Source organism: Nelumbo nucifera, chromosome 5 (genome assembly GCF_055504915.1).
Source record: "Nelumbo nucifera cultivar China Antique chromosome 5, China Antique-T2T, whole genome shotgun sequence".
Taxonomy (NCBI): Eukaryota; Viridiplantae; Streptophyta; class Magnoliopsida; order Proteales; family Nelumbonaceae; genus Nelumbo; species Nelumbo nucifera.
The window spans coordinates 6,642,030-6,653,794 of record NC_142653.1 but is presented as its reverse complement, the minus strand read 5'-3'; the positions used below and the strand labels follow the sequence as shown (position 1 = coordinate 6,653,794).

The 11,765-nt window shown below is 37.4% G+C and overlaps 1 protein-coding gene across 1 annotated transcript; it reads right to left on the bottom strand.

Annotated features, from left to right (window-relative positions):
* Positions 1-2,374: 2,374 nt before the first annotated feature.
* Positions 2,375-10,153, bottom strand: MGT4 (magnesium transporter 4). The gene is made up of 6 exons (XM_010274828.3): positions 9,533-10,153; positions 9,031-9,276; positions 8,805-8,933; positions 4,209-4,378; positions 3,810-4,053; positions 2,375-2,825 (listed from the first exon to the last, which is right to left on the bottom strand). The coding sequence occupies exons 1-6, from the start codon at positions 9,947-9,949 to the stop codon at positions 2,538-2,540; spliced, it is 1,494 nt and encodes a 497-aa protein (XP_010273130.1). The 5' UTR covers positions 9,950-10,153; the 3' UTR covers positions 2,375-2,537.
* Between the last annotated feature and the right edge of the window lie 1,612 nt (positions 10,154-11,765).

Genomic DNA, 11,765 nt, shown 5'->3' with positions numbered 1-11,765 from the left:
CCGAAGTAAGTAAGCTCCTTACACAGATCCCTTGGTAACAGAAACCCATAGAGCCCCCGGTAATCTGGTTGTGTTCCTAGATAGAGCCCCTAGTCATTAGTTTGGTTGTTCGTCCCTGCGATCGAGCTTTTGTGACCTTGGAGTTTACAAACAAACCCATAGAGCCCCCGATAATTTCGTTTCCAGCGGCGGCTCTCTCTCTCCCCATTCCTTCGTTCTCTCTCGCCCTGTTTCATCACCGCCACTGTTGCAACTTGCAGCAGTGGTCTGGTATGGTAACATGTAATGGCCTCCCTGGATTCATTATGCTTACAGTCAGATGACGATGGTGACGGCGGCAGAGGGACGAGGAGTGGAACGGTTGCAGAGTGGTTTGCTGTAGCTGCCGCCTGGGAGAGGGATGGTGAAAAATAAGGGAGATGGACGAAGGACAAAATTGGGTTTTAAAGAAAGTCAAGTGTGTATGAATTTCGATTGAATATTAAGGAGAAGTAGAGCTAGTTAAGAAGGAAAATAAGGGTACTATAAGACAATTTTAAGATACAGTTAAGAGATTTATCCTTTTTTTCAATGCTCAAGGGTTAAAAACAGTACTTCAAGTTAAAAACAGTACTCTATGGTATTCGAAAATCAGATTTCGATTTCAGATTATTTATAATTTGAATATTTAATTGGTTGAATTTGAATATCTTATTTATATTGAATAGTTAATTGGATTCAAATTTGGATATGATTTTATTCAATTCGATAATTATCCGAATTCGATCAATTATTTAATTCTTAAATAGAATATATAAAATATATAATTTATATATAAAATAATTAAATTATATAAATAATTTATATACTTTATATAAATAAAACATTTGTTTTATATATTTATTAATTATTTAAAATAATTAATTGGTCGAATTCAAATCGAATCGAATATTTGAATATTTAATCGAATTCGACTTCAAATATTAATTTTCAATATTCATTAGATATCAAATCAAATTCAGATATCGGATTTTCTAATTAGATTCAAATTCAAATATTGCCTTGTTCAAATCCAATCCGTTTACACCCCCCACCTTTGAACATTGAACAAAGAAAATATTTCATATTTTTTCTATGAATTTTGATAAATAACACCTGATTGGCTACCACATTTATGATTCCATTTAATTGGTTAGATGTTTTTGGGATATCATATCTTTTTCATATCATAGTCCAACCCTTTTAAATATTAAGTTTTTAAATAACTTGTTCTATCTTTTTTTTTAGAGGGGGAGGGGGGAGTAAAGAAAGAACAAATTTCATGAATAGATCCTAAAACTGACCTTCACAAGAACAAATTTCACCGTTTTGATTCCAAAAACTTGAAACCAACTCTTATAAAATAGGTTCCAGGTTCTACCTTGCGACAAAACCGCTCACCCTAGTGAGGATCAAGTTCTTCCAATATCATAATGGAATCCAAACAAATAATACCTGAATATAGATTTTAACCCTTGTTAGCGGCTTAGCGCCTCCCATTTTTTGATAAACGGGACACATCCCTTGTGAATAAAAAAATGAACATTGCGGTAAATGATAGCTAAAATTTGGGGGAACTTTCATTTATGTAACATTAAAAAATGGGATGATCTCAAATCAATCCTCAAAATTAATATCTATGGTTTAAGGGTGCGACTATGATATGTAAAAGATATGATATCCGAAAAACAACTGACCAATAATTTGGAATCATAAAAATCGTAACTACCCAGGTGTCATTTATCAAAATTCATGAATAGACTTTGATTGATAAAAATCCTTACCGTATCTTTTCCGTACCATAGATTTTCCCATGGTTTAAATATCTTTATTTAGAATCAATATATATATATATATATATATATATATATATATATATATGTTTTAATCTCGTACAAGTTATGTACTAATCGTTTTATTTTTTATTTTTTTTATTCATTCAACATAAGCTGAGAGTACATCATTTTCAACAGATGTAGCAAGAAAATCAGGGACTCTCGATCAAAATGAAAATTTAGCTACATTATGGGCCAACTTATTTGAAGCCCTTAGTGGATATACCACTGAGCATTGGGAAAATCAAGACATGTAAGTTCTTCAATTGGACCATCCCATGACAATCACCGTCATATTAGATTTTCTGATATAGGAAATATGTCCAATTATCAAACAGACTGTCCTGCCCTAGCCTAGGTTTTGTATTCAGTGTTCACGACCGGCCCAGACCTGAATTTATATACAAGTGCCCACAAACTCGGTCTGGCCCAGCCCATGACCCCATAGGCATACACTGTAACTGAAATTTGAGATGTGGTCAGCATTTCTTTGCCAAGCACCGAAAAAACAAGCAGGTAAGTACAAGAAAAGCCAAGACGAAAAATAGAAAACCATCAACAGTGTAAACTGATGGACACAGAAACGGTCAACCACAGAAAATACCAAGCTAACCAATTATTACAATACAACATTACAGGTTCACTGTAAACAGTTGGTTCATACTTCATACCATCATCATATACTTACTCTAGTAAGCGCTTGTGTTTGCACCAAGCAATAGCAATTACGTACAAAAAGATGCTTCCCGTAGCACCACCACCAACAGTCCACAAAAATTCTGGCATCCCAGCCTTTGTCTCGTCGAACAACTCAATGTTGATGTTCATGCCAAATATACCAGCTACAACAACAAAGGCACTCACCACGAGGGTTGCTGTTGTCAACATAACGCCCATTTGCAGGAGATGGTTCTGTTTGTCATCCAGCATGATATTGATGTAGTCTTCCGTGTCATCCACATATTCCCTCAGCTTTCAAGCAGCAGCACCAGGAAACCATCAGTACATTAAGAAACATCAAAGGAATTGAAAAGCAGTTGCAAAATGATCATAAACCACTGACCATTGTCCTATATGGAAACAATGAGATAAGATTATTTATATTATTTTTTTCTTAAACTCTAATAGTTTTTTAATCAATGTAAGGCACACAAGTAGGGGAAATACAAAATTCAGCGTGCTGAAACTAAGACACCTCTGACCTTAAGTACTTCCCTCCCTTTTTGAATTTTTTATCAACATAACAGTATATATCAATCAACTCAATTGGATGATCATAAATCACTGTTTTAAACCATAAAGAGAATGTGATGCTGGATGAATGTGTTTATTCATCTAGTCTGGTTAGGCTGGATATTATAGTCACAGAAAGGCAGAGCTTTGCACGCATCAATGCCTAGTAAAGCATTGTTATATGAGAATCTTGGAATCTGCACCCCCAGCTAATAGAATTATATAATTTCTCTCTTACCTAGAAGATATGCATAGTTTCACTCTAGGTTCATTAGTGAAGGAGTAAGGACTAATGTCTAGCACTTACAAGATTGCATGAATGGACAGTGCCTAAAGACTTGAATAAAAATCCTTTCATTGGAATTAGTTATATTTGATATAAAGTAAATGCATTTTTACCCAAAAATATTTTGATTTTCCTTTTGTCTTCCCTGTCATTTGTAAAAGGAATGAAGATTGAATTCTGGAAAAGGAGAGGAGACAAGGAAAGAAATTTTGAAGCAATCATGTTAACAAAAGCAATTTCTCTATTCTTCCAGATGTTTAGAAACGACAGCTTAACAAGTTCTCACAGAAAGATGCACCAGATGTTTGCAGTAAAGAAAGCCATTAGGTTAAGAAAATATTCCATGGTAAAGGAAAACCACTTCGCAAATTATATTTAGATGAAGATGATCAATACAGGGCCCCAAATTTTAGTATTCTTAAGGTAAAGTCACATACTGTTGACAGCTTGTTCAGTGTACCATCAATCTGCACAAAGTATGCCTCCAAGAGCATCTCAAGTTCCTCCACATCAAGGTGTTTGCTGATGGCACTATGTGTTGTACTAGTATGAGTTCCATGACTATCTCTGCTAAGTGCATTAGAGATGCTAAATAAATGGTCCCTGGTATCTGTGTTATGAACATCACCTTCATAACTATGGAGAACCTCATTTGCCTCAGGTGAAATCTCAGCAGGAATCCTGAAAAACTTATGATGAATTAGTTGTGAGATGTACTTAACAAAACAATCAAAAGAAAAAAATTAAGTATGCACTCAGGTTATTTCATCAAAAAAGCAACACCAGTTTCAATAGTTTAGTCCACCATTAAAGTTACAAGTAAATAAATTCAGCACCTCTCATCCATTTCTGATTGAAGAACTCCATCATCCATGCCATTTCCCTCATTTAGGGAAGAAACAGAAGAGGATGACCCATCAAGACGTTGTTGCATCATCTTGTCAGTCAGATACATCTCGGCCATATCTTCATCATCATCCAGCAAGTGTTCCAGTTCATCTCTTACCTGGCAACAAATAGACAAATCACTTATCAGATAAAGGGCATCCCAGTGCACAAGGCTCCCACCAATGCGGGATCTGGGGAGGGACAGATGTACACAGCCTTACCCCATACAATGAGGCTGTTTCCAAACAAATCACTTACGAGATAAAACCTGAAAAGAAGTCAATAAAGAGAGATACGCTAAACCCATGATAAATCGATTAGGTTTTTGCAATACCAAGTTATGATCAAAAAGATGATTTTAAGAAAAATATGTAGAAAGCACAAATAAAAGACTACCATTTCTAAATTATCCCAATTCAAAATTTTCTGCAAATTTACATGGGCTCATCAAAATCTAAACTTCAGATATTGCATTTTTCACTAAGATAATAAACTTAAGTATCATGAACAACATCCAGACTTTTCCACCAATGCTTTAATGAGAATTGCCTATGACTTACTACCCATCCCAAGCAATCCATAGATAAACTCTAGTTGGTATTCTTCAGGGAGTCATTTTTTGGATACTTCTAGATCAAAACCCCAAAAGAGTCCTCACTTAGGATGTTGGCAGTTTAATTATTCACTTTTGGCTGTTGTTATGTATCAGTCTCAGTGAATGATTACTGAACATTTATCCTGTGAAGCTCTTCCCATGCAATTTTCTGATGCCACATACACTTCTAGTTGGGAGCTGAAACTAAGATTCTACGTTGTTCCAAGACAACAATCTCTTAGATGTGAAATTCTATGAAAAAAGCAAGTATCTTTGTTACAAGTATAGTATCTCTCTCTCTCTCTTTAGTTCTTAATAGTTAGGATTGACTGGTATTCCAGATTTTTTACCTCATCTTTCTTATCTCCACATAAAAGAGCAAAGATAACATGGAGATGCACTAGAGTTGCAATTCTATAGTCAGTTTGGGAGAAGAGCAAAGATAACATGGAGATGAATTACCCAGGGGGTTTGATAAATATCATATATTTGAGGGTGACAAACTGTATTCTTGCAAGAAAAGATCTTGCCAACCCTAGAGAGAGTAGGTTCCGTTGGGAGCAAACCCTAGGGAGAGTAGGTTCTGGACCCCAGTCTTGGAGAAGTTAGAAAAGAGGCTAGCTGTTTGGAAGAAAAATTATCTCTCTTTGGGTAGGAGGATCACTTTGATAAAATCTACCCTCATGAATCTACCTACCTATTATCTCTCTGTCTTTAGGATACCGTCTAGGGAAGCAAAGAAGTTAGAAAAATTGATGAGAGATTTTCTGTGGGAACCGGGAGAAGGTAAAAAAGACCATTTAATTAAGTGGGGGGTTGTGGGTAGAAGCAAAGAGGAGGGAGGATTAGGGCTCGGGAATGTGCTTAAAAAGAACTCAGCTTTGTTAGGGAAGTAGTTGTGGAGATGGCCTTTGGGGCGGGATAGACTCTGGCACGAAGTAGTGAAGAGTATTCATGGATGTTCAGAGAGTGGTTGGGATGCTGGTGCATCAAGGAGGGCTAACCTAGCCACACCTTGGAAAGCAATTCACAAAGTTCTTCCGCAGTTCCTTATCTGTGTCAGGTATGATGCTTGTTTAGGTAATTCTATTCGGTTTTGGGAGGACATTTGAGTTGGAGATCTCCCTTTGAAATACCTTTTTTCCTTCATTGTACTCTGTTTCCTTGTATAAAAATGAGGTGATCTCAAAATTCCTCCCGTAAAATTTATCCTTTCCAACTTTGTCTTGGGACTTTGGTTTCCGTAGAGGATTAAGGGATGAGGAAATTGAGTGTTTATCTACTCTTCTATGTCTCCTTGATAAGGTTTGGTTGGATCCCTCGAAACCTGATAAAAGGATTTGGGCCATTCACCCCAAAGGGTCTTTTTCTTGTGGTTCCTTTTTCAAGCTCCTCTGCCAATCTCCCTCTCATCAGAGTTTCCCTTTCAAAGAAGTCTGGTGTAGGCCGGTCCCCCCAAGGTTATGGCTCTGTGTTGGGAAGTGTGGCATCGTAAAGTAAACACGATGGACAACCTACAAAAGAGAAGACCTATCCTTTGCTATTTCACCAAACTGGTGCATTCTTTGCAGATCTCATGGTGAGGATTGTAATCATCTATTCTTATCTTGTAGTGTCACTGCAAAGCTCTGGGCTTGGCTTCTATCTTTGTTTGGGTCTAGTTAGGATATGCCAGCAGAAGTAAGCACAATCTTTAACCCTTCTTTCTTCTCTTGGCCCCATAAAAGAGGAAGGAAAATGTGAAGATGCTCACGAGCAGCATTGTTATGGACAGTATGGGAAGAAAGGAATGCCAGAATCTTCCAAGAAAAAGGAAGAAGCAGTCAAACCTTAAAGAACTGCATTTTGTCCAGGTCTTTACATTGGTTAAAGACTCTAGAATTATTTAACCATTTTACTTTTGCTGATTGTTGGAAGGATTGGAAGTTGGTAGCAAGCTGTTCCTCCTACAAGGGAAGGGCAGTGACTAGCTGGGTCCCCCCTCCTCTTGGTTCTTTGAAGCTGAATTTTGATGGAGTAGCCAAGGTAACCCGGGTCCCTCTGGGATGGGAGGTGTACTGAGGAATGAGGCTGGAGAGATTGTCTTAATCTACTCTGGCCCTTTAGGAGTTGGGAACTCTATCCGGGCAGAACTGCTAGCTGCAATACAAGGAATACTTCTTGCAAAAGAAGTGGGCGTGGAGCGGCTTCTGATTGAAGGAGACTCTAAGACAGTGGTGGACTGGTTAAATAATCCGGAGGATGTCACTTGGGGCTACAAAAATGAGTTAAAGAAATTCAAATGGCTGACAAGAAACATGTCTATAACAGTACAATGGGTTGGGAGATCAGCTAATGCTTTTGCTGATGTCTTGGCAAAACAAGGGATAAATAGGGAAACATTGTTCTGGGCACAATTGTAACTATTGTTTTAATTTCAACATTCATGTTTTCTCTGTTGTAGTTTGTGTATTTGCTGTTTGGAGAGGCTGCCCCTTGCGCCTCTAAGGGGATCTTCTTGTATCTATTCATTATTTTAATGGAATTGATGTTATTTATCAAAAAAAAAAGAAAAGATCTTGCCAAAGTTTCAATAATGTTATGAGAGTACGTTATGAGATCTCACCACTGGATGACAGCAGATTCAGGTGCAAAGTTGGTAAACTCCTATACAAGGAGCTATTGAGCTAAACTTTGACTATCTAATAAATCCCTGGAAATTCAGGGATAGGTGGGACATTTGGAGGAGGTAATGGAGCAACCATTTGCGTTTTCAGACTCGTCTAGTTTTGGCTCTTTGGTTAGAGCTAAGATTTTAGCTTTCTTCTTCAGGAGCTGAACTGATGCATCCAATGCACTTCATAGGTGCATCATCTTAACAAAAAAGGCAAGAGCTCTTGTTGCATCCATTGAGATTTTGGGCTCCATGGGAGGAAACAGATCACTTGGAGACTATTTTGAGGATTCCAAGCAGCATAAGAACCCAGTTGAAAAGAATTGTGTATTTGAATTCTGGCTGAACTTAACTCCAAGTATGAGTTTATTGAACACATTCTTAGCAGAGATGCTTTGAATCTTACGCAGGCTTATTCTGTAGACCATATCTTTGGTAATCCATGATGTTTGCATCCTTAATTCCTTATTCATTTCTTTCACAGCCATTGAGATTTTGGGCTCCATGGGAGGAAATAGATCACTTGGAGATGGTAGTGAAATATTTTGAGGATTCCAAGCAGCATAAGAACCTGGTTGAATAGAATTGTGTATTTGAGTTCTGGCTGAACTTAACTCCAAGTATGAGGTTATTATAGAACACATTCTTAGCAGAGATGTTTTGAATCTTACACAGGCTTATTCTGTAGATCATATCTTTGGTAATCCATGATGTTTGCATCCTTAAAATTCCTTCTTCATTTCTTTCACAGCCATTGAGATTTTGGGCTCCATGGGAGGAAATAGACCACTTGGAGATGGTAGTGAATTATTTTGAGGATTCCAAGCATCATAAGAACCTGATTCGAAAGAATTGTGTATTGAGTTCTTGCTGAACTTATCTCCGAGTATGAGTTTATTAAATAGCACATTCTTAGCAGAGATGTTTTCAATCTTACACAAGCTTACTCCCTGGACCATATCTTTGGTAATCCATGATGTTTGCATCCTTAATTCCTTATTCATTTCTTTCCTTCTTTATCTTAGCGAAATCTCTTGTTTTCTGCCCAAAAATATACAGAAATTATCTGTATCTGAACAGAAACAAAATTTCCAATAGCTAAGAACTCGGTTTTTCCCATGATTCCTTGTTTCTCCCATAAGAAAAATTTAGGGTTTCACTATATATTAATTGGGCTTTTATTAGTTGATTTGGAATAACAAATGAATCTTCTAAATGTATAAACTAGCACCATAAACGACTATATCAGAACATTCTCAATTCACCGGCCTTATTCAAAGAAAGAGAACTACCAACCTTTTGCACTCGCCCAGTTATTGCAACCAAGCGGCTTTTAATTTGACGGACACGTTCCAAGTTGAGAGTGCTAATCTTCGAAGTCAGCTTATCTAAGGCGGGGTGCGCTTCTTGCTCCAATGTCCTTGCCTTGTCCCATGATTATTATAAGACGCGGTTAGAAAATTGAAAAATAAAATATAAGGAAGTAAAAAATCAAAAGGAAATAGCAATTCTTTTTCCTTACTTCACTATCTAAACAACTGCAAGCAGCTTCCAGGCATGCTTCCAATGCAATGAACTCAAAAGGAAGGACCCTCGGCCCGTCTCTGTTCCCGAGACCCTGTCTGGCGTCCACCTTACCTTCCTCACCAGCCTCATGAAACTGTAGAAATCCTCCTGAATAATTCGGAGGGCTTATTGTCCTTGACCGCAGCTCCTCTGTATCATACAAACCCGCCCAATCTCCATTATGGCCGCTGACCCTACCTTCCTTTATTTTTTGTATAACAAAAAGAAATATCGAATTGCCACCACGTCAATGAACTGACCAAGCAAAATCAACTAAATAGCAATAAAATATAAACAATTTGACTTATGCCTTGCATTGCCATGATTCTCAACAGTTAAAGACATAGAAAACAAGAAAAAGAGGACCAGGAAATTGGAAGGAATGGATCACTTGTCATGAATATTAAATTCAAGCATCTTAAGGGTCATAAATGAATGAAAGAAATAAAATGAAAAACCTGGCTTTTGGTGGCGTGGTGGAGACGCAAGAGACGTCGCTGTAGCTCCTCGACGAAGGGCGTGACGGAGGGATCTCTCGAATTGAGGAGGAGAACCTCTTGGGCAGTGATAATGGCCTTGATGTGTTCCAAATTGATTACGATCGCTTTCTCTCGGCCGAGGACCGTCGACGGATAAGAGAGGAGAGGATCGAGAATACGGAGATCACGGGCGGGGAGGCCCGTCCGACGCATGATGGTGTGCTTTCCTGCTTCTACCAGCTGAGCTTGGCCGGTGACATCAAGGAGGAGCCAGGTTTTGACACCTGCTCCTTTCTTCCTGAGTCCACCAACGCTACCGCCGGTGGCTCGAACTACGTCCGCTTCATCTTCCACCGGCGTCACGCCCAATTTAGACGGTGATCGAAGGTCCCTCATTTTCTCTTCTTCACTGTTGTATGCTGTTAGTTTCTTTGCTTGATAATCATCTCTTTTTGAGAGAGAAAAAAATGTATTAAACAACAAAAGAATGTTGTTCCGAGCACAGAGCACTTGCGCGAGTGCACTCCACGCCCACGGTAGTTATAGGTGTATCAGGACTGGACTAATAATGTACAAAGTACAATGACACATGTTTCATTCAATGTCGTATTGCATTATGAGCACTTAAATCATTTATTAGCCGCTGGATGAAATTTCGGAAAAAATAAAAAATAAATAAACTATTAGGTAAGAATTTTTTAGGGAAAAGTACTCTGTGGCTCACTGCAGACCGACGAAATCCTCCTTTCTCCAATCGAATTAGACGGGAAAAAAGTCGACCCAACCCCCCAAAAGCGGGTTAGGGTCCCCTGCATAATAACCTAAGAAAGTGGCTAAGTTAGAAGGCGGTCTGACCCGACCCAATTTGAATATAATCCAGGTTGTGTCGGGTCATGGGTCACGAGTGGGTCACCTAATTAAACCTAGTTGTTTGTCATTACTCGGGAATTCAGTACAACCCACAAATTTTTGTGCATGGACATGAATAGCAGATAATGGGTCCGTGTTAACCCCATTGTAAATGCCAATCCTGTCCGGTCCATGCAACCATAATCAAGGTTGAAAGTAAAGATAGGATACGGGCATATTATATCATATATATTTTGGGTTTTTAACTTTTAATACGCATATTTATAGATGTTTTTACAAAAATATTTTTATATTAAATAATATAAATAAGGATAAATTATAAATAGGTACCTTTTATTTAGGCTGAGTTTGGAGAGTTTGGAAGGAGTACAAATGCAAATATGTTATATGTAGTGTGCAAAATCTTATATTTTATATGTATTTACGCTGTATATATTTGCATTTGTAATGCTTCCAAACTGAGCCTTAGGGGTAGTAACAGATAGATATGTTAAACTTTCAATTGCAACATTTGAACAAAAATAGACATTTGGGTCCGTCAGTTAGTATTCCATTAGTTAAATATTATATAATATCAAAAATACCCTTCTCGTGTATTTTTGAAATCATTATGTGGAGTAAAATCATCACCAAAGAATGTCATTGTTGGAAATTTTGAATATAATATTTGCTATCCATGTGAGAACGTCATCGTGGGAAAATGTTTGATTACCTGAAAATGGTCTTAGAAATACATGAGAAAAAGGTATTTTTTACATCATGTAATGTTTAACTGAAATACTAATGGATGAACTTAAGTATCTGTATTTGAGAATTCAAGGTACTCAAGTATTACAGTTAAAAGTTCAACTACCTATCTGTTGCTACCTCTAAAGTACATGGTACCTAACTGTAATTTACCTTATATATAATTATACTTAAAATTAAAATTTGAAATACTGATATATGTTTGTTGATACACAAGGCTGTATCAATACTTTAAATTATGCCCACAATATTTTTCTCAACCTGAGCATCACCTGTTCCACTTCCATATCAAAATGTATGCCCCCCAAAAAAATCATTTATTTCTCTTAGAAAAACACGAACGTGTTGAAAAAAATGTCCACAAGAGTTTTGGGAAAGATGAATGGATTATATAAATTCGATAATATAGTGGTATGGAATATAGGACCATGGTTTTCAAAACCGGATGGTCAGACCGGAAAATCGGGAACCGGTCAGGTCTATTTTCCTCAAAAACCGGATTTCTCCCAAAACTGTTGATTTTGGTCAGCAAACTGTTGAATTGAATGGTTAACCGTTCAAACGGTTTTGACCATTTTTATTTTTTATTTTTGAA

Coding starts and splice junctions, on each gene's coding strand:
- MGT4 (XM_010274828.3), bottom strand. CDS start 9,949: ATGAGGGACCTTCGATCACCGTCTAAATTGGGCGTGACGCCGGTGGAA. Junction 8,934..9,030: donor GCAGTTGTTTAGATAGTGAA/GTAAGGAAAAAG, acceptor TCATGGGACAAG/GCAAGGACATTGGAGCAAGA. Junction 2,826..3,809: donor CACTGAACAAGCTGTCAACA/GTATGTGACTTT, acceptor GCTGCTTGAAAG/CTGAGGGAATATGTGGATGA.